Source organism: Crotalus tigris, unplaced genomic scaffold (assembly GCF_016545835.1).
Source record: "Crotalus tigris isolate CLP2741 ecotype Arizona unplaced genomic scaffold, ASM1654583v1 scf7180000018829.1913635, whole genome shotgun sequence".
Lineage (NCBI taxonomy): Eukaryota > Metazoa > Chordata > Lepidosauria > Squamata > Viperidae > Crotalus > Crotalus tigris.
This window is the reverse complement of record NW_024097219.1, coordinates 637,033-660,752: the sequence shown is the minus strand read 5'-3', so window position 1 is coordinate 660,752 and position 23,720 is coordinate 637,033. Positions and strand designations below refer to the sequence as shown.

General features: G+C 41.4%; 1 protein-coding gene across 3 annotated transcripts in view; it reads left to right on the top strand.

Moving 5' to 3' along the window:
- Positions 1–23,720, top strand: part of SNCB (synuclein beta) — a 41,426-nt gene that overhangs the window by 4,710 nt on the left and 12,996 nt on the right. For all 3 annotated transcript variants that reach the window (XM_039356763.1, XM_039356761.1, XM_039356760.1), the window contains one exon: positions 23,551–23,592. In XM_039356763.1, coding sequence (XP_039212697.1) covers positions 23,551–23,592 — 42 coding nt within the window. The remainder of the gene's footprint in view (positions 1–23,550; positions 23,593–23,720) is intronic.

Here is a 23,720-nt window from a genome sequence, read left to right as displayed (position 1 = left end):
CATTGTTCTGGATAATGCTGGAATGACCACCAAACAGCCAAAATCTAAGTGCTGGCTACAAAGTCCAAAAGGCATCTTGAAAGAATGCAGTGCTCTCCCATTTCTGCACAGTTCCCAAGACAGCTAACTGGATATGTCTGGATAAAATCACCAGATCTTGAGCTCCGCTCAAAGGAGATTTGACTTTTATTTTATTTTATTTAAAAAAAAATAAGTTAAACTCATATTGGACCACGAGTCATGGCACATGGCTTCTCCTTGCTGCCTGTGTTTCATTTCTTTCCGTGCCCATATGCAATGAAAATGGAAATGGAAATAGAAGAAAGAGAGGCCAGAAGAGAGAATGAATTTCAGAATGAACCTCCCTTCAGGATTCACATAACATGATGAACCAACCAGTGCACTTTGACCTTTGTCTATGGCAATCTGTCAGATCCTCAAAGAAGGCCAGGTGAGGAAACATATACTACAAGAAATACTTGAACTCAGCTTTATTGGTTTAGGATACACCAACAGAATCTTTTTTTTTTCTCCATCCCTCCCTCTTATACCAAACAGAGTCAAGACACACAGTTTTGAGTTTCTTTCTCGTGCTTTCTGGTTTCTTAGGTTATGTTCATATTTTGCCAATGGTTTCCACATATCTTCTTCAGAGTCATCTCTGTGATCCATCTGAACTCAAAAGAAAATAGAGGGTCAAATTGCGCCTTAGTGTAGTCTGTCTTATGAATGTAGCCAGGATACCAACAATTCCATATTTGTCCTGCCTTCTGGCTCTCTCTCATTTTTCATCTTATTCGCCCTACTGAGAGAACCTGAAATTAGCTAACTTGCCCATTTCCCCATAAGAGTTTTTCCTCTGCTGTGCCTTTGCACTTTGACTTTAAGCATAATGTGGTTTGTTACACTGTAACTTGCATAATTTGGAACACAACTATTAGAGTTTTTAAATCCTAACTTATGGGTTTACACAATGTGTGCATGTGTGGTAGCATGTGTAGCTCTATAGGCTTTGGTTCATCCCTTCCCCCAAGCCTTTTCTGAGGAGATGTCAACAAAGTGTATCTAGGCAATACCTATCCTATTTCTCTCTTTCTTTGAGTGACAGGCTGCTATATGGATTGATGTTGGGGTTTTTTTGTTTTACTGTTTGTTTTTGTTGCTATATATCCCCAACCTTTTGGGCACCAAGGACCGGGTCCGTGGAGAGAGGTTTTCCCGCGAACCAGAGGGGTGTGGTTTCATGTGCTGCCTGCACCCCAACAATCTGGGTTCTCATTTTACTGACCTCGGAAGGATGGAAGGCTGAGTCAACCTTGAGCCAGTGGGAATCGAACTGCCAAACTGCTGGCAGTCGCAGTCAGCAGAATTAGCCTGCAATACTGCATTCTAACCACTACATCACCACAATGGCAAAACACTTCTGAAAATCTTGTCAAGAAAACTGCAGGGACTTGTCCAGGCAGTCTGAGAATTTGAAATGATTGAATGGAAGAAAAAAAAATAGCCACCTAAGCTGATCCAACAAACTCATGTTAAAACAAACTATGGTTTGTGCATCCAGCCGAAGAAAACTGCTAGATTCTAGAATGCCATATTATCATTTTTAAAGTTACAGCCCTGTAAGATCAAAATGGAGATTAATTGACTAGAAAAATGATCCAACTTAGATGGATGTGGAGTTGGCAAGACACATGGTAATTCATTTTTGAATTCTTGTTAAAATTGCTATTCTTTTCACCCCACCCTACCCATTTTAAAAGGAAGCTAGAATATTCAGATTATTAAAGGATTGGATGATTGATGCTGTGGTCCAGCATATGTTGCAGCCAATTTATTTATCTGCTGCTTTGTGAAAGAAGAAATCTTTCTTATAAAAAAACCCCTAAGATATTGATGTCTTTTTTGAAGTCTTTTAAATAATATTTATAAAAAAACTGAGAAGTCCTGGCTTCTTTAACAGGTTATGAAAAGTAATTATCTAGTGGAATGATATAGCACAGGGCTTTTCAACCTTTTCACCCATTGTACCACTTTTAGGATATGGCAACATCCGAGTACCACCAGTCACCTAGCAAGGTGTTAAAAACTTGATGACCCCCCCCAAAAAGGAAAAAAGTGATAAAGTACAGGTAGTCCTCGACTTACAACAGTTTGCTTAGTGACTGTTCGAAGTTACAATGGCACTGAAAAAAGTGCCCCCCAAGCCACAGCCAAGCAAGACACCTGCTTGCCCACCCAGCAGCGCTCTTCCTCCTTTCCGAAGTTTTCATTGTTGTGAGCATTTCTGTTGAGGATTGGCAGTGGGGGTGGGGAGGGGGCTCTTTGGTTTTTATTCCCCCCGCTTGCTGGGTGGTTGCAGCAGGTTTTGGTCACTTCACATGACCCCGGGACATTGTGACCATCATAAATATGAATCAGTTGCCAAGCATCTGAATGTAAATCACAAGACCCTGGAGATGCTGCAATATTCCAGCTGATCGGCGCTTCTTCTGGGCTCAGCAGAAGCATCAGGATCAGCACCAAGCTCCAGCTGGAGACTGGCGCTGATCCTGGCGCTTCCACTGAGACCTGACAGTCCCAAAGAAGCGCCGATCAGCTGGAAAGTGGCACTGATCCTGGTGCTTCCGCTAAGCCCTGACAGCCCTGCAGCTCCAGCCATCTCTGGCTCAGGCTTGTGCAGTGCTGCCATTGGTTCAGCTCATTCTCCTCCCCTGCTACCACTTTTCTAGGATGGTCGTGTACCACCTGCCAGGTGCCAATGTACCACAGGTGGGACCCGTACCACTGGTTGAAAAGCTTTGATATAGCAGACTGACCAACTCATGACTTGTTGATGTTCTGCACAACAGATTCTTCAATATCCTGATACAGAACATCATACTGATGGAGCTTGATCCAAAACATTTCTACATTTCCCAATTCCATTTACAAACATGTAGATCTTAAAACCACAACACTCAGCTGTAATAGTCTAGTTCGTATATTTTCAAATTGTAGGAAAAATTGCAGAGATTGTGTGGCATTCCAAGAGGAAGAAAGGAAATTGTCAGACTGATGTAACTTTTCTCCAAATATGGCTAAGGAATGAGATGGAAGAGAGAAATCAAGTTAGCAGGGAGATGCAGAAAAATGTTTCTGTATTTGCGCAGAAGCTGTTTTCACATGTGGAACTGGGTTCAATCATCAGTATAGACTCACCTGTGAAAAAAGTACGGTAGTTTGTATCTGGGTAACTGCAGGATATTGGTTTAAGGAGTTCATACTCATGTAAGTAGATTGATGGGATGCTGGATTGTACCACTTGCAACTGTAAATATGATTATGGAGTCATTTTTTTTAGAATGCCCCTCTTTATAGAAGAAACAAACTTCTCTTCATATAATAATTTTTAGCACACTGAAGTAGCATTTTTCCTTGAAATGCTAGCTTTCTATACTCAAGGAAGTTATATTGGTATTCCCCACCTATCAAACCATTCTTCCGTTTCTTTTTGGCTCTAGGCCAAGCCAGGCCTTTCTCAGGGATTTGTCCCAGAAGGAACTATTGTTACAATCTTGTGACCATTTATACAGTTAGTCCTTAATTTACAAACATTCATTTAGCGACCATTCAATCTTACAACTGAAAAAAAATATATTTATGGCCGGTTCTTGCACTTACCACTTGCAATATCCACATGGTCATATAATCAAAATTCAGACACTTGGCAATTGGCATGTATTTGTGATGGTTGTAGTGTTCCGGGGTCACATGGTCACTATATGTGACTTTCTCAGCTGTCTTCCAAAAGCAAAGCCATTGAGGGAAGCCGGATTCACTCAACAACCAAGCAATTCATTTAACAACTGCAGCAAAAAAGTTGTGAAATCAGGCACAGCTCACTTAACAATCACCTCCCTTAGTGATGGAAGTTGTGATCTCAGTTTTGGTTGTATGTTTAGGACTCTCTGTAGGAATAAGTCGCGCTGAATACAGTGGGGCTTCTAATTTCGCACACATAAGATCAGGCTGCATCTATTCTGCACTTAGTATTTTCTCTGTCACCCTCTGGAGGTCTTCTATGACAGTGAATGTGTGATTGGAGTGGAAGGGACAATTCGCCACTGCCAACTCGCCGTGAGACAACTTGCTGCGGGACAATTCAACAATTCAATTTAATTATTTAAAATAATTAAAACATTATTTTAATTTTTGTCATTCACATTTCATTCTGTCCCTCCTTTTGCACCCTTTCTTTTCCACAATTTCTTTGATATTAGTGTAACTCTTGTCCTGCAGTGTGTTGCTCATGGTGAGTTGGCCGTGGCAAGTTGGCCACAGCACGTTGGCCATGGTGAGTTGGCTGTGGCGAGTTGTCCTACACTCTGGCTGGAGAACAAAGGTATGCTTGCTCTCTGCTTTTTCTAATGTACTGTTTGAACATTCCTCACTATAGATGTTCATTCTATAGTATAGGAAAGCTGTATAACAGAATGTCAGGTTCTGAGTTGCATGTGGAGATAATGTACTGCAGATGTTTGTCCTCCAGCACATGGCATAGAGAGACATGGGAAATGGGTTGAAGGTGGAATTAAGTTGTTTAAAGACTCTGATTAACAAGAGAACCTTTTGTTGCAGAAAATCCACCCTGCTTGCCAGTAATTAATTATTGTAATTAACTTCTGCATGCAAGCAGAATAGTAGAGAGAAAGCACCATTTTGCCACACCTTTATTTTGTTGACTGTATGAAGAAAAGGTTGCTTAAATAGACTTAGGGTTTAATTAATCTGTGTAGACTGTGAATGTGTGCTTGACTGGAAGGCTAGCAATTGTATAACGTGGTGATTACAAGAATGAAACGGGAGGGTGGTAGATGCCATGGAAAATAGGAAATCAAAAATTGCATTCTACTGCTTTTGAGGACAGAGTTTCCCATTGCTTAGATCTGCTTTACATTTTTTCTTGGATGTTTGACCTTGCAGTTGGCTGCATCAACATGTTTCTTGGAACAGGCCCAGCAGAGCAAGCAATCCACAATGCTGGAACTCTTGGACCCTTTTCATTAATTATCACTATGACCATTTTGTAGCTTTGGCATATTTTATTGGCAAGGATTTTAATATCTTTTTCCAGATCACTAATTAAAGGAAAACACTGAAGACCACTGGGCCTGCAACTGATCGCTCTGGGATTTTAACATAAGTACTTCTGCTTTCTGCATGCTTAATAACTGAACTGTAGTTTATTGATCATTGCAGTACTATTTCCTTAACTGGAATGCTCCAAGAAAGCAAGTGGAATCTCTTAAAGCACTCAGTTATAATAATTACATTACCCTTGTCTGTGAGTTCAAAGAACAGCTGGCAAATGAACAGGTAGGGAAACATGAGTATTAGGAGATGAGATGACTAACAAATTTCTCTAGTTGTGCCAAGTAGATACAGTAGAAGAACAAAACACTGAGGTTTTCTGTACTGAATATTCTGATAATTTTTCCAATCACAGATAGCTCTGCTATGGAGAACAGGGACAAACATGTTGGAACAGCAACTTGTTCCTGCTATAATCTCAAACAAAAGGATATGGGAATGGATTTCGGTTAACTTAATCTGCTAAATGGTTCATCCGATTTGTTTCAAGGGCTCCATCATGGAATATGGATAACTCCCTTGACCTCCATTAAGTTTCATGCCTCTGCCATTTTTTAAAAAAGTTTAAATTAAAAGAATGAGGAATTTGGCATTCTATGCAGTAAAGTACTAATCCTCTGGATCACCTTGATTTCTAGGAATGTTTATTGGCTTTCTTAGAAAATAATAAGTAATGGGCATCTGCAGTCCTGTCCCTAGTTTAGATGTGTGCCATGTGACAATAACAAAAATCCAAAAGCATAAACAATAGCAGGAGCTAGAGAGTGGAAGGCAACATTCATTATGTTGACAGGCCACGTTTCCAAAAAGCTGAGAAGCCAAATTCAGCAGCATTGGGCATTGGCAATTCCATCAAAACCCTATGGTTAAGTGCTAAGTTGAGCCAATTGGAGGATTTATGTGAATTTGATTTCTATGTTGCCTTTCTTCTCTGGGAATAAAGGGTCCTTGGTGCTCTCTTAGCTTGGTAGTTTTTTGTGCAGACGTTTCATTAACCAAACCAGGTACCGTAACTTCATCAGTACTAGCAGGGAGTGGGGTTTCCTTACTAGCACTGACGATGTTACCTAGCTTAGGTAACCCTTCATTTCAATCCTGAGCTACAAATATTTTTCTTTATCTGTCTCTGGGAATACTTAAGGCAACCAGCAAAATAAACAAAACCCCCAATGTTTAAATATAATTTGATATCATATTCAGTCATTTATCAGTTAGAATGCCTGTTTATAATTTTTCTCTTTTAAAATATGGAGAGAGTAGGGTTTACCTGCAACTTTGACTGACTGATGTTCCTAGCCTGGTAAACATGCAGGAGGAAGCCCTCTCCCACATGCCAGAGATACATGCCTCTGACAATGGGGACCTCTTCAGAAGGACCTCTCCCACAGACCTTAATAGCCAAACAGATTCATAATAAAAAAGATAATTCTTTAGTCAACTGCTAAGCCATTTAGGGCTTTAAAGCTTAAATTGTGCTGGCAAGCAACTGGCAAACAATACATATTATTCAGTGCATGCATTATACAATCCCCATGCCTTAGCAGCAGCTACTGCATTGTGCATCAGTTGCAATTAGTGGATACTTTTAAGGATAGATGTAAGTTGACTTCAGAGACAGCTGAAGTTGAAGAAGTAGCAAATTTGTATTTTTTTCAGCAAGAATGTAACCTTATTCAGACCAGATGCAATGTCATTCCCCAATCTGTTTCTTATAAACTAATGGTGCCCCTGTCTTGCTCTGGATTTATTTCAGATTGTTTGTACTCATTAAACATTTATCACCAATGATCAGGCATCGTAAGGAACAACAGAGCTGAGTGTTACCAACACACTGATGATGACCATTCCATTCCAAAACAAAACCTTTGCCCAAGAGGTTTTGTTATGCTCCCAAAGATACAAGGCTGAAGACCATTAGGAACTGTATCTGCATTGTATTCCAAGAAACAAAGCAGTTGGTTGCCAGTTTTTGAGCAAACAGAAATAGTAGTTCGGAATTTATACCAAGCCAGACTTGAAAAGCCTCACATTCTCTTACAGTAGATCCTCTCTCTGGCCATCACAGTGTCCATAGATAATTGATGCTTGCTTATATATTCTGCATCCTCACTTTTCTCTTTGGCAAATCTATTATTAGAGTGAAATTTTGTAGCCTGAGAGATTTCATTCTCCCCAGTCCAAGCCAGGTTGTTGTGTGAACCCTCTAAGTCTGGGTTTGGGAGTAGTTGACCTAGCATGATGTGTTCTATTTTATATCTGGGTGTTTTAGCTTTCTAGAAACCACCCAGAAGGATTTTGTTTGGTGATTGGGTAGCCTTAAAAAATGGATAAATAAATAAATAAATGTAGATCTTGAACAGAGTGGTTGTGGCACTCTCCTGGACATTGGGATAAGGGTAGAAATTACTGCACACTTTAAACACTGGATATTTCTATTACTTTCCCCACTAAGTATGGATGTGTTGGACTCTAACTTAAACCATCCTTAGTCTGCATAGCCAGAAACACATCATCTGGGAATGGTAGTAATTGTAGTTTATCACACACTGGTGTACTATGTTGAGAATGCTTTCTTATTCAATTCAGACTTCTGGGATTTCAAACAGAGGCTGGACAGTTATCTATCAGGGACAGTATAGTGAATCCTGCCGTTGCAGGTGGTTGGACTTGATGATCTCTTAGGTCACTTACAACTCTGTGATTCTATAATTTCATCTAATAGTGCCTATACATTTTAAATATCTTCATAACCACAAGGGTTAGGAAGTTGAATTCCATGATTCATGTATCAGCAGGCTTTGAAGCATCCCGTTAAGTGTCTATTCAGGAATAAATTACATTTTATTTTAAATGTGTCTTTGCAAACTGAGGGAGAGCTTATAATGAACAGGATCAAAGCTGACACGTACAGAGAATATAATGTCTTTCTTTGTGAGAAAAGTTCTTCTGAGGCATAGGCAGAAGCTGTATGTTGAGTGCAAAGAGGCATGTAACATTGCATGCAGCTTGGACCCAAAGCCAACTTCAAGCTTTCACATAAGAATGCATCAAGGGACTTGGGATGAGGCCAGCTGCCTCTTAGTTGATGGCTTGCATACTTCATAGATCAGACTTCATACAGTAGTTCTCAAGAAAGCATCTTCAATGCACACCTTTACATCATAGGGATGGAAGTGCTGATTAGCACCTATTGTAATCCATATGTAGTGAAAAGCAGGCCCCTTTGATTGTGAGTTACATCTTTACTTGGAGGTTGCTAGGATGTGGAGCATCAAGGGCTAGTTAGCAAAGTTAACCCTGTGTGTTATGTCCTGAGCCAGCAGGCGCAGCCTGCAGATTGGCCTGGGCAGACCACGGGGATGCCTGGGACAAGAAAGGCTGCTCCCAGCCTTGTGCACGTGCGCAAAGCAGGAAAAGATCCCTTGCAATGATTGGCCAGCAGGGTACTGTGCAACAGGGCTATAAAAGGGGGCCGCACCATTTTGCAATCTGTTCTGTTGGTATTTGCAATAAAGAAGGACTGTGTGACCGTGCTTCGTCTCAATGCCTCTTCTTCGAGAACAGAACATTGGTGACGAGGATGGGATGCCTGCAGGGGAAACGAAGTAAGAAGCCAGGCTGACTCACCACGGGAGGAGGGGCATCCGGCAATCGTGACTCTGCCAGCACAGAAATGTCAGAGGTGAGCTCAGCGAAGGGGGGCTCTTCTCAAACCCTGCAGCAAGAGACGTGGACGAAGTTCCTGGGTTGCAATGATGGTGAAGATAGGCCAGAGTTTGACACAGCTCATCCAGAACACTGGAGCTCATACGTGGCCCGGGTGGAGAACTACCTCCGGGTGAATCAAATTCGCGAAGACGGCCTCAAAGCTGCCACATTGCTGTGTGTGCGTGGGCAAGAGACCTTCGATATTGCGGAGAATCTGGTTACCCCAGCACCATTGGAATCATTCGCCTACACAGACTTGAAGAGGATGCTTCGAGAGCATTTCGAACCCAACTCTCAGTGATTGCCTGGCGACATGCATTCGAGCAGAGGGACCAGAGGCCTGGTGACTCTGCTGCAGAATTTGTTGCGGCCTTGCGACAAGCAGCTAGGCTTGAATTCAAAGACTTGGAAGAGAGACTGAGAGATCGGCTGGTCTGTGGCCTGCAAAGCCGGGAGTTGCAGCAGAAGCTCTTTGTGAAGGAAGGCCTCACGTTCCAAGAGGCCCTGAGGGAAATTTCAGCCGAAGAAGCAGCAGGCGAAGCTGTGAAGGCCTTGTGGCTCACCAAGCCCCTCAAGTTCCAGCCACCGTGCATCAAGAGGTCGCTCATGAAGAATCCAAACAGGATCCAGAATCGGAAGTGAACTGGCTGCATCAGGCTCCAGAGAGAAGGCCTCGTGGAGGGAAGGCCCAGCCAGCATCATCCCCTCGGTGCGTCGGGTGTGGAGGCCGCCATTGCCGTGCAGACTGCTGTTTCAGCTCCGCCATCTGCAGGGCCTGTGGGAGGCAAGGCCACATTGCCTCCGTCTGTTTGGGTTGCCAGAAGGCCCAGAAGAATTGCCTCAGAAAGGTACCAGGGTCTCCAGCCAGAGCAGGGTGGGCTTCTGCACATCACGTAGGAGCGTTTTTAGAATGGGGGTCCACAGGCCACTTAGGAAGAAGCTTCACATTGACGTGAAGTTGCAAGGGGTCCCCTTGTCGATGGAGCTGGACACAGGGTCCACTCTATCGATCATCTCCCTAGACACCTTTAACAAGGTCTGCAGCAAAAGCAGCCTATGGGTTAAACTCAGGCCATCAAACCTCATCCTCACAGATTTCCAAAATTCCAGAGTCAACGTGCAGGGGGAGGGGTCATGCTCAAGGTGCAGCGTAGGAATTTTGAGGGGCTACTAGATGTAGTTGTGGTTGGGGAAGATCACACGAGTCTGATTGGACTCGATTGGTTTGAGGCCCTTGGGATTCAGGTGACTGGAATAAGCAGAGTGCAAACAACAGGCCTGACTGGGATCTGCAAGGAATTTGCGGATGTGTTTAGCCCAGAACTTGGCTCCTAGAAAGGCCCTCCTATTTCTCTGAGGCTAAACCCAGCTATAGCCCCCATTAGAATCAAGCCACGCAGGGTGCCCTTTGCCCTAAGGGGTAAAATAGATGCAGAGCTGGATAAACTGATTCAGCAGGGTATCTTAGAGCCTGTGGACAGCAGTTCATGGAAAAACCCCCATAGTTACCCCACTGAAGGCCAATGGTGAAGTCCAAATCTGTGCGGACTACAAGTACACACTTAACAAAGTGCTACAACAGCATTCGTACCCGGTACCTGTGGTCAGCCACATTCTAGCCTCCCTCAAGGGGGGCCAGATCTTTGCTAAGCTTGACCTGGCTCAGGCCTATCAACAATTGCCATTTGATGAGGCAAAGGCCGAGGTCCAAACTATAGTGACTCACGGGGGGCATTCAAGGTAAAAAGATTGCAATTTGGAGTAAACGTGGCCTCTGGCATTTTCCTGAGTGTAATTGAATGAATGGTCCGAAATATCCCTGGCGTTTGCCCATACTTTGACAATGTCCTCATCGCTGGGGACTCAGCTGACAATTTAGCAGAAAGGCTGAGAGCCGTTTTGCTACGTTTCCGCCAAGCGGGGCTGAAGGTTAAGCAAGACAAGAGTAAGATCGGGGTTAGCTCCACTGAGTTTATAGGATTCTGCATTGATGCTCAGGGCATTCACCCTGCTGAATCCAAGCTGCAAGCAATTCAGCAGGCCCCAAATCCCAAATCCAAGGGCGAACTTCAGGCCTTTTTGGGACTGTTAAACTTCTACCATGCATTCCTTCCCCACAAGGCTGCAGTGGCTGAGCCGTTACACTGGCTCTTGGACAAATAGGCCCCTTGGCAGTGGACACAAGTACATGAAAAGAGTTTCGAAGAGGTCAAGGCCTTGCTCTCTTCAAATGTGGTCCTAGCGCATTTTAATGAGAAATTGCCGGTGTGCATCGCCTGTGATGTATCCCTATATGGGATTGGGGCTGTATTAAGCCACTTGAAGGCTGATGGGATGCAACTCCCAATAGCATACTACTCTAGAACCCTATCATCAGCTGAACGCAATTACGCACAGATAGATAGGGAAGCCTTAGCCATAGTGGCTGGCATAAAGAATTTCCATGACTTTGTATACGGCTGCCATTTCAGGGTCTTTACAGACCATAAGCCACTGCTGGGGTTGTTCACAACAAACAAACAAACCCCACACATAATATCCCCATGAATGCTGAGGTGGTCCATCTTCCTGTCTGCATATGACCATACATTGGTTCACAAGCCAGGCAAAGACATGGGCCACGCAGATGGCATCAGCAGGTTGCCATTACAGCAGGTAGCGGCAGATCCAGCACCTGCCAACCACATCCTGTCCATTCAGGACTTGCCCGAATTTCCCTTCAATGCTAGGGACATGGCTGCAGAAACAGCCACCTATCACACGCTAACACGCGTGCTGACATGGGTGTTGTCTGGGTGATCTGACACATGTCCAGCCTCAGAATTCCAGAGCTTTTGGCAGAGGAAGCACGAGTTTTCCACCTTCAAGGGTTGTGTCCTATGGGATAGCCGGGTGGTAATCCCAACCTCATTGAGGACTAGAGTCCTGCAGTCTCTGCATGAGGGACATCCGGGAATAGTCCAGATGAAGGCGTTAGCGCGCAGCCATCTTTGGTGGCCTGGGCTCGATAAAGACATCGAGGCCCAGGTCTACAGGTGTGCTGTTTGTCAACAGTCGAGGCCTGAAATGCCCCAGGCCCCAGTTCATAGGTGAGAGGAGACTCATACCCCTTGGTCAAGGGACCATATCGACTACGCTGGCCCCTTTCAGGGGCAATTCTTCTTATTCCTCGTGGACAGCCATTCCAAGTGGCTAGAGGTCGTGCCTGTCTCCTCCACTACTACTACTAGGACCATCCAGGTGCTGAGAAGGATCTTTGCCTCACATGGACTTCCAGATGTCTCCGACAATGGGCCCCAATTCACCTCGTTTGAGTTTAAGGCTTTCCTCCAGGCCAACATGATCCAGCATGCCACATCTGCAACATTCCATCCAGCTTCCAACGGCCAGGCTGAACGGATGGTGCACACAATCAAGGATGCCTTAAAGAGGATCACTCGCGGAAACTGGCATCACAGGTTGGCGGATTTTCTTCTTTGCCACCGCACCACACCATGCACAGCTACTGGGAAGAGCCCAGCAGAACTCCGCCGTCTCATCACTAAACTGGACAGGTTGCACCCAGACCGGGTGGCTTCACAGGTGTCACAGCGGTGGGCACCTAGGAGACTACAGGTGGGCGATCCGGTCTGGGCAAGGAACTATGGACCTGGACATCTCTGGGTCACAGCAATGGTATGCAAGGTCTCTGGGCCGCTGTCATACGAAGTGGCCTTGGACAATGGTCACGTGATCTGACGTCACATTGACCAACTGCACTGGAGGCTTCCCAGCAACTCTTCCGCTCCTGGTTCTGCTCTCAGGGTGAGGAGGACCACAATTATGATTGTGGATCACGGTCTCTCCGACATCCCCAGGCTTCAGCTATTGCTCCAAACAGGGAGTCCACAGAAAGGGGGTTTGCTATGGAGGCAGCTCCTGACTCTGGCACCTGGGTCATGGCGGCAACAAAGTCCTGGTCTGCCTAGCTTGGCAGGCGAGCTGGCAGGCCAGGCACACACACCGGCAATGAGAAGATCAGGACGGGCCAGAGGTCCTCCCAAATACTTACAAGACTATGTATGGTCCTTGTCAGTTCATAGGCAGGCCTAGTAGTCTGGGTTAAGTAAAGGTAGCTCAAGAGGAGTGGGGACTATGGCTGTAGCAAGATTGTAGTGTTGTGTATATATATGCAACGTAAGCAATGCAATGGAGTGTTGGAGTATTTAAAATAATCAATCTGCCTTATTATTTTATCCAAGGGGAAAGGGGTGTTATGTCCTGGGCCAGCAGACACAGGCTGCAGTGATTGGCCTGGGCAGACCACGGGGATGCCCGGGACAAGAAAGGCTGCTCCCAGCCTTGCACGCATGCTCAAGGTAGGAAAAGATCCCTTGCAATGATTGGCCAGCAGGGTACTGTGCAGGGGGCTATAAAAGGGGGCCGCACCATTTTGCAATCTGTTCTGTTGGTGTTTGCAATAAAGAAGGATTGTGTGACTGTGCTTCATCTCAATGCCTCTTCTTTGAGAACAGAACACTGTGCTAACTTGTTCAGAGGTGAAGGTCCAAAGAGGACCAGTTTCCTTGTTTCCAGGAGCAAGCGGGAGAATACTATAGTATTTTATTCCAAGTATAGCACTTTCTTTTAGGCAGCTATGCAACAGGAAAAATATCTACTGACCCTGAGGAATAAACTGTGCATAAATGAGTCATGCCCCAGGAGAATCTCTTTGGAATGGAGGTTGTTTACATGATCCCAGCTCACCCCCTTTGGCACACAGAGGAGGTGTGTGAATTCCATGCCTATTGCTTGGCCTCTGGGCAGTTGCATGTTTGTGTTCTGTGCCAAAAAGGGTATCAACTTCTCCAGGGAATCACTGGCAAATTTCCAAAGCGAAAAAGGAAAAGAAAGCTTCCAAGTCACCTCTTTTACTAATTATATCATTGAATGGAAGCACTGCTCGTAGACAAAATCTCCAGAAACTAACTTACTCTCCTCCCCACTTAAAAAAAGAACAACAACAAAAAACCCTGCTCAAGTCAGTGATACTTTGGATGATCACTGCATCCAGGCTGTTTCCCATAGGATCTATTAAAGAGTGAGTTGATAGTTGTGTTCAAGTTTTATTTTTAAGACAAAACCTTATTTGAGTCACTGTAGATTAGTAGATGATTGAAGATCAGGAAGTTGTGCCCAAAGTGGTTGCCCCTCTTAGAGGAAGGCTTTACTTCTCACAGAGGAAAACCTTGTTTCACTGTATTTCCCACATAGCAGTTAATGGTGAAACCTCTTAATACAAGATGGAATGTTTCACATGGTTTTAAAGTAGGGGCATCTTTATACAGCTTCCCTCACTGTGAGGGAAGCTGTGCATATTAATAACTTATACTGTGTATGCATATTAATAACATATTGCAATTAGAAGATGGATGATAATACTTAAGCCAGGAATAGGCAACTTGGAACTCTCAGATATTTCAGTTACAATCCCCACAAATCCTGATTGTGGTCCACAGTGACTAGAGCTTATAGGAATTGTAATATAAAATATTTAGCTGGTGCCCAATGTTACCCATTGTTTAGTTCCTACCTTAATTCTGAGCACCCTCATGACTCACCTTCTATGCAAACTACCATCCCTCAACACAGACTCTGACTAAGATTCTGTCAGTCCTGAAAGAATCACATATTTTGCCCTTTTTTTGTTTACTTGGCATTTATTAACATCTCATAGTGTGGAACCTCTGCTTCATCCTGGAAAATGTGACAGAAAATAAGCTACATAAGCTCTTTTGGATTCTTTGATGTGCAAGTGACAGTTTTTATGTCACACAGTTTTTATGTCCCAATCTTGATAAGCATTCAATGGAAGGTTTTAATACTATAGAAAAAGCTATGCATTGTGGAAGGCATATTAACAGGGCATGCTTCTCACCACTTCTTAGCATCATGGGTAATTTGCAGATAGACCTTCCAGAAAAATAACAGAATCTGGGTTTTTCTATTATTCAACGCTAACACTGATTTAATGCCGGAGCTCATGGACTTCCCTAATGGACTTGAAACGGAGGAAGCTTGTTTGAGGATAGAAAAGAATAATCCCTGTTCAGCATTTTAACAATCATGAAGGATGTATGCTATACTATTAGAAAGGCACAGCATGCAAATTTCAAATAATATTACCTTTAGAATATTAAAGAAACATTCTTGGCTTTTGCTGATTTTTTAAAGAAGCCTAAAATAACTACAGAAGGGCCCTATGTGTCAAGAATGGAGTACTAAAAAAGTGGGGGGAGACTTCCGGTTCCAGGTGACTCTCCACACCAGCTGGGTTTTTCTTCGCCGGTAGACCCCTTGTGGGTCAAAAGTCACCCTGGAGGGGCGACCACTAAGGAGGAGGCTTGCTGAAGACTGCGGGAGGGTGGCAGCTTCTCTCATGGCTCCAGCTATTTCCTGAGGGCCGATGGAGCAAAAGATCGTCCTGTAAGATGGCCAATTACCCTGCTGCACCAGCCAAAAGTCACAGCAACATCTAAGCATGAATAAACTCACCATGGATGATCCGGGTGAGACCCCTTCTCCTCCTTTCTTCACCCTACTTTGTTCTTTTTTTGCCTGTAAAAGCTCTGTTGGAATCATTTCCCCATCTTGAAAAAGCAGCTTTGATATGTGTGGGAAGAAAGGCGTTGAACAAAAAGGTTAAAATTCTAAAGACTACACTTTATTTTTATCTACTTTGGGGTACAGAAAAAAACTTTTTTAAAAAGAGCTCTACTATCATATTATACTGGAAGATTGTTTCTTTTTCCACTTTTTTCTCTAAAAGATAGAAAAAGGGAAAAATGGTGTCTGGAAAAGATTGTTAATTCTATTGAGGACATCTAGTGGTGAAAAATTAATATTGCAACTGCTTGTTACTGTTTGGAGATGGGATGGACTTGGCCTTCAAATTACTTTTGAAGAGAAAAGATAAGAGGATGCAGCTGTGGGAACTATGGGGGTGGATACTGCTTTACTTTTATTAAATACAGCCTCCACTAAAAGAAAAAAAGCACTCTTTTCAACTATTATTAAAATGGAGAAACCCTATTCACAATTGAACTATAAACTTATATTGGAAAAGATCTACGAAGCTGCTGAAGAAATATGTGCTACCATCAAAGAGACTTCTACGGAATTAAGAGTCAGAAGCCATATTCCAAACCTTCAAACTGACTTTTAGACAACATCTGACCATTCTACAAACCAAAACATACTAGAAGAGGACTTAATTGAGACTAAAGAGGAATTTATTTTACCCTACAAGCATTTCATCTATACCTTTGAGGATCAGAAAAATCAAAGACTGAGATTTGAGCCTTTAAAGCAATGAAGCTTTAATAAGAGAAATAGATGCCTAATGCAGAGGATGGGATGCTTCTTACTGTTTCAAATGATGCTACAAACAATAAAGAGAGACTTATTGACTGAAAGGGAAGCTTTATTATGGAAACCTGCCTGACACATACAAAAAAAAGGCCAGAATAAGATTGAAAATTTAAATTCAAAATTATATGTGATGGATCAAAGGCACTGTAGAATTATGGATTGATTTAAGGTTTAAGATTTAGAGTTAGAAGTAAGAGAAAAATGGGTGATTATTAGAATATATATTTTAAATAGATTAAGAATGTATTCTTTGGAATAATAGGTTTATTTGTATGAAAACTATCATGTAATAGAATGAAGAAAACTGAAGAGGCGTTTTAGATCTGGATTGATTTAATAACTAATTGAGTATGTTAAATTAATAAGATGATGTTCTTGCCTGACAATATGGACGTTATTAGGTATGATAATTAACTGGATGAAATTTGAATTTGGTCCAAAGGGCTGAAATGATTTAAGGTTTGATATTACTTTGTTATTTTGTTATCTTAAAGAGATTGATTGATGGATTATATATGTATAGGATAGACTAATATTTTACTTTAATTAGGAGATATATTGTGTAGTGGAAGAAGAAATAAATGAGATTTGTGATAAAATTGAGGATTTAAGACATTGAGATCTAGAATATATCTGGAAGGGATACCTGAATTGATAATCTGTTTCTTTAAAGTCAAATTTGATTATGTTAATTGTAAATTCACAAAGCTCTAAAACAGGTTTAGGATTGTTAGAAATTTAAATTAGAAATGGATTGTTTTAAATGTATTAGGTTAATTGAGAGAAATAGAGAGGGAGTATTCAATGTATTGATTTGAGTTATTCATATATGGTTTTATTTTCGGATGTTTGATTACCCCAGCACCACAGTATGTCTTAAGCACTTTGTTCTAAGAATCAAAAAAACCAATAAAATTTGTTTAAAAAGAAGAAGTGGGGGGGGGGAGATTTAGTTAGGATATCTGTGCTTTGCTTTTAGTTCATGAAGCTCAAAAGCAAAATAGTTGTGCTGTGTCCATAGTCCATGCCTTGAGATTTGGAAATTAATTCATGGGTAGAAAGATTTTGTCATTGATTCTTAATAATGTTACAGGATTTAGTGATGCTTGCATAAGCACTCATAGTGCCACTGGCTGCTCTAGCTAGGGGGGATGAATAGTGGCAAAATATTACAATCTATGAGTAAGAAAAATGAAATATATCTCTTCATTTTTAAATATTTATATCCCCTGGAGACTGCATTTCTAGATGGCATACAGTAATTAAGAGGCATATTATTTGAAGTCAGACAACAGGGATTCCTCCCCAAAATGATTCATGTTTATGCACATTTTGTGATATGTGCATGCATATGGGTATAAATACAGTGATTTCTGGAATACTCTTAATTTCATCCATCAGGTTCTAGGAATAGCTAACCCAAATAAAGCCATTAGGAGGTCTTTGTTATACTGGACAATTTCAAGACCACAGAAACTGATATATAGTAAACAGGTTCATTGTTGAGTATCTTCTGTGTACAATTGAAGTAAATCTTGGCCATATATAATAATACTTTTGAGTCAGTTTTGACTACAGGTGCCTGCATGGGAAGTTTATGTAATTTCCTAGGTTGCATCTTCAGAAGTGCTTTGCCATTGCCTTCTTCCTGGGGCTGAGAGAGTAAGAACGCTGAATACATGTAGTTCAGGATTAAAATGAGTGTCCTTGGTGCTCTCTGTGCTGTTGTTTCCTTGCAGAAGTTTCATTACCCAAACTAGGTAATATCATCATGCATGGGTGATGTTACCTAGTTTGGGCAATCAAACGTCTTCAAGAAAACTACCAAACTCATTGGGTGGGAGTGGCCCATCTGGTTTTCATGTCTAAAACAAGATTAAAACTCAGATTTCCCTGCTCTTAGTCTGCATTGTAAGTGCTTAGACCAGATTGGTTAATATGGAATTAATTTTCTGAATTTTCACAATATACTGAACTAGCAACACTACTGGGTCATATTTTTTCTTTTCTGGTAGCCTGTCTAGACTCTAGATCACCATTCTAGCATCTTATTTAATAAGTCAGTAGTATTGCCACTTAGAGTTCTAACTGATTTCCTGCTGGTTCAGTTATATTTGATTTTTTCTCTGAATTAGTTGTAATGTCAGATATCTGTCTACACAAATTATCCTATTTAAGACCCATATTCAACAGGTACAGCTGCATTAATTCTAGAATGATGACTCATGATTATACAACAACTCCTAAAGCACTGAAGAAGATACCAAGTGACTTAGCTTTTTTTGTTTGTTTTAGAAAATTTGAATTCTCTTACCATGAAGAGAGAGTTTGGTTAGTGCTTGTATAACTGTTGCTGAGATGGCAATTCTATATTTGGATTGTACTATTTTATATTGTAGACCAAGGGTGTCAAACTGCCGGCCCACCGGCTGGATACGTCATGCCAAAACCGCGCCCACCCCATTGCTGGCAATGGAAAAAAGGTCGCAATACATCGCGACACATCATGTGGCATTGTGAGTTTGACACCTGTGTTGTAGACTAAGGCAGATGAGTGAATTTTTTTTACAGCACTCACTGCAATTCTGCTTCATGCAAGGAACTAGATGCTTGGAGGAAAAGTGTTCTGGTGTAGCCCTCTCACATGCTAAGATTAAAAGTGAAAAATTTGCATAAAGAAGTCTCAAATGGCATAGCCTAAAGTATGTTCATAATCACATTATGCGAGTTTTAGTTTAATGAGAAAGTTGTTAATTTATGAAACAACGTACTGGTAACTGGGTGCTGTTAGAATATGTAACAAAGATGATTAGGGGACTGGAGGCTAAAACATATAAGGAACGGCTGCTGGAATTGGGTATGTCTAGTTTAATGAAGAGAAGGATGAGGGGGGACATGATAGCAGTGTTCCAATATCTCAGGGGCTGCCACAAAGAAGAGGGAGTCAAGCTATTCTCCAAAGCACCTGAAGGCAGGACATGAAGCAACGGATGGAAACTAATCAAGGAGAAAAGCAACCTAGAACTAAGGAGAAATTTCCTGACAGAACAATTAACCAGTGCAACAACCTGCCTCCAGAAGTGGTGAATGCTCCAACACTGGAAATTTTTAAGAGGAGACTGGACAGCCATTTGTCCAAAATGGTATAGGGTTTCCTGCCTGAGCAGGGGGTTGGACTAGATGACCTCCAAGGTCCCTTCCAACTTTATTATTATTATTATTATTATCAATCATCGCACAGTCAGCCAGATGTTCAGACTGGATTTGGCATTTTGTCTACCTATCGAGTCCTTACCCAGGACCTGGGATAGGCAGAAGTAGATGTTTGATGGTATTATAGGTATCGTCGCAGGATGAAAGCAGTTCCTAATAAGGCCGCCTTTTGCAATTGACTAATAGCAAATTTGTCAATGCCAATGGTGTTCAAGTGGTGCTCCAGTTGTTTTGGGATTGCACCCAAGGCACCTATGACTATTGGTACTACCCTTGCTTGCTTTTGCCCCAGTCTTTCTATTTCTATTTGTAGGTCTTTGTATTTTGTTATCTTCTCCAGTTCTTTCTCGTCTATTCTGCTGTCTCCAGGCACTGCCACGTCCACTATCCAGACTTTTTTGTCTTTCTAATCGACAATTGTTAAGTCTGGGGTGTTATGTTGCAGGTGCTTGTCTGTTTAAATTCTGAAGTCCCAGAGCAGTTTAATTTTATCATTTTCTATGACTTTCTCTATTTTATGATCCCACCAGTTTTTGCTTACAGGCAAATGATATTTTTTGCAGATCTTCCAATGCACCATTGTTGCTACTTTTTCATGTCGCTGCTTGTAATCAGTCTGTGCAATCTTCTTGCAACAGCTTACCAAGTGGTCCACTGTTTCTTCAGCTTCTTTGCATAGGCGGCACTTACTGTCTGTTGCTGTCTTCTCAATTTTGACTTTGTATGCATTTGTCCTTAAAGCTTGGTCTTGTGCAGCCAGAATTAATCCCCCGGTCTCTTTCTTCAATTTTCCTGCTCTTAGCCATTGCCAGGTTTTATTATTATCTGCTTTCCCAGCTATTTTTTTAATGTATTGGCCATGTAGTGCTTTGTCTTCCCATGCCTCTATTCTGTTCTTCATTCTATTTCAGATGATGTTTTTCCATACAGCTTCAGATCATCCATGTAAAGGAGATGGGATAGTCTAGCAGATGTTTTTGATGTTTGATAACCATGTCCTGAGTTATTCAGTATTGTTGACAGAGGAAACAGTGCAATAACAAATAGTAATGGTGATAATGAATCTCCTTGAAATATTCCTCTCTTGATATTAACCTCTCCCAGCTTCTCACCATTGATCTGCAACTGTGTCTTCCATTGTGCCATCGATCTTTGCACAAATTTTCTGATGTTTCTACTGACTCCTGTTATTTCTAGGCACTTGATTATCCAATCATGTGGCAGAGAGTCAAATGCCTTTTTGTAGTCAATCCATGCCACATTCAGGTTGGTCTTCCTTCTCTTGCAGTTTTCCAAGATCATTTTGTCTATTAGGAGTTGATCTTTTGTTCCTCTGCTATTGGGGCGGTTTCCTTTCTGCTCAGGTGGAAAGAGATTGTTTTCAACTAGATGCTGTTGTACTGCATCAGCTACCACACCAGTTAGTAATTTGAAAGTTGTTGGTAAGCAGGTAATTGGCCTGTAGTTACCTGGTGTTGCCCCTTTTGCTGGATTTTTCATTATTAGGTAGGTTTTCCCAGTTGTTAGCCACTTTTCAATTTCTCCTCCTTGTAGTATATTGTTGAACTGCTTGGCAATGAGTGGGTGTATAACAGTTAGATGTTTCAACCAAAACCCATGCAGTTCATCTTCACCTGGTGCTGACCAATTTTTGATTTTCTTTGCTCTTTTTTCTACCATTTTTGTTGTTATTACTAGTTCTTTCATTTCAACTTCTGTTTTATTTGCATCCACCTCTTTTAACCAAGCCGCATCCTTGTTGTATTTCTTTGGGTTATCCCATATCTGCTTCCAGAACTGCACTGTTTCTTCCTTGTCAGGTACTGACTGATTCCTTGCAGTTTCTCCATTGATGGATTGGTAGAAACGTTTCTGATTGGATTGAAATTGGAGGTTCTGCCTATAGTTTGCAATTCGAGCTTCATATCTACTGATTTTCCTGGCTATAGCTGTTATTTGTTGCTTTATTATTTCCAGTGCTTCCTTGATCTTCCTTGTTTCTAAGTGGTATTTCTTGATTAGGTATTCTTTGGTCTTCTTGTTCTTCAGCTTCTTTTCTTTCATCTGTTCTAGCTTGCTTGCATGTGATCTTAACTTGCTGATCTTATTTTCTAGTCTAACCTTCCATTTTTCTGGTGCACTGTTTGTTTGTTTTTCTTTTTTGTTGATTTTGCATCCCAGGTATTCTGTTATAACTGCAGCTGTGCTGTACATTAGTTGGTTTGTTTCTTGCAGTGAATTGGTGCTTATACTTGATATTGCAGTATTTGCATCTTTTAATGCTTGTGCTAGCTGTTTCTTTGGAACAAGCTTCAATGCAGGCAGCCTTATTCTGTTGTTTTTGTGCTGTTCTAGATGCTCAGTTATTCTTTGTTTCAATTCTTTTATTTCTTTAGTTAGAGGGTTTTGTTCTTCCTGAGGAAGAGGTGCCTGGTTTCCAAATGAGAACAGTTGTATATCTCTACTGGATTCTTTCACTGCCAACTCCCCCTGGTTTGCCTCTACATTCTGAATTACTTCTTGTAAGGCTTTGATTTCTTTGCCCTGGGTAAACCTTTGCAGTTCGTCCAATTCTGTTTCTGTAAATACTTTATTTCGTGTTATAAATCGGCGTTGATCTGCTAGTCTCTGTTCTGTTATTTCTGATTCTGGATGTTGTTCTTTCCAGAATTGGTGCATTCGTTTTAGATATCCTCGCCTTGTTGGACTTGATCTGTAGTAACAGATCATTATTTCTTTGTTTTCCATCACTGTGTATCTGCGACGGGTAAACACCTTTTATTATTATTATTATTATTATTATTATTATTATTATTATTATTATTATTATTATTATTATTATTTCCCCTCTTCGTGCCTCATTTCATGATAGCCAATGACCGTTTTTACAGTAATTTCACATGACACACTAAGCTAAAAAATTGGCTAGTAAGTATAGTTAGCAACCATATTTTAGCCCTTTCCCACCTGACACACAAGGTGCTTTAAACAAAAATTATGGCTTATGTGTCATCCAGACCTTGAGTATAAGATGCCCCCAGACAAGATGGATAGCACATAAATCAAATAAGTCTCAGTTTCCATAATCCCAAAGCAATTGTTGAATTGTTGTTTTAGGTTTGGCACAATAAACCATGATAAATCTTTGTTAAACAGCCACATGGGGGTGGAGCAAAATGGCAACATGTACATTCTTACATAAGCAAGCTGTGGGAATATAAGGTGCTAGCAGTGCCCTTGAATTCAACTGGATACTCAAGCAGACTAGTACTATAGCTTTGAAGCCCCAAGTTCAGGCAATCCATTTGCTGGGAAATTCTGGGAGTTAAGGTCCGCACATCAGAAAGTTGCCAAGGTTGATACACACTGCCTTAGATTATCCAGAAGCACAGAGGAGTATAGAAGCAAATCTTCCTTTCATCCTTAACTCTTAACTTTTTCATATAACTTAAGGCCCTATGCTGCCCTTGCCTCATCTTTTTTTCACTACCCCCTAGTTGTAAAAGTTTCATAATGTGATGCACATATTTAAGTACCTGCTCCCAAATGTTATGATAAACTGTCCACAGAGGAATGTTTGTCCTAATTGTTTGCTTGGAATTAGTTGCAGTCCACAAATAAGCAACTGACAACTTCTATATTAGAGTGAATTATTGCAAGCATGATTTCATTGATTGATTGATTGATTACTAGCCATCCAATTTATAAAATGTGGGGGTTGGACAGAGATATTTCATCCCGAGGTCTCTTCCCTCTGAAATGAGTCTCTGTCTGAAGGATTGGGACACCAAATTTCCTTCCATATTTCCTTGAGAAGGCAACTTGAAAAGGGCAAGCTAATGTATGTAGACTGGATGAAATGCAAACTGGATTTAATATATTTGTCTGTAAATGCTACAATATTTGTGTTTTGCTGTAAGAACTAGATAAATGTCATATTTTCTACTTTTTTAAAAAAGGAAAGCTATTTCCTGGAGAAAGTAAAATGTGGCTAGAAATAGAATGAAATGAATTGCTTATCATTATTTCCAGTGAAATGGCATATACCTGTCTAATTTTAACTGTTCATTCTTTCTGTCTCTTTAGGAAGTAAAACTCGGGAAGGTGTGGTGCAAGGTGTGACCTCAGGTAATGTTTATTGCTATTTCTCTTCTCCCCCAACTTTAATCCTGAATGAATAGTTGTATTAAAACATTGACAAGCCAATAAAATAGTGATATTGTTAAAAACTCTCTCATAACTAAAACTGGATAAAG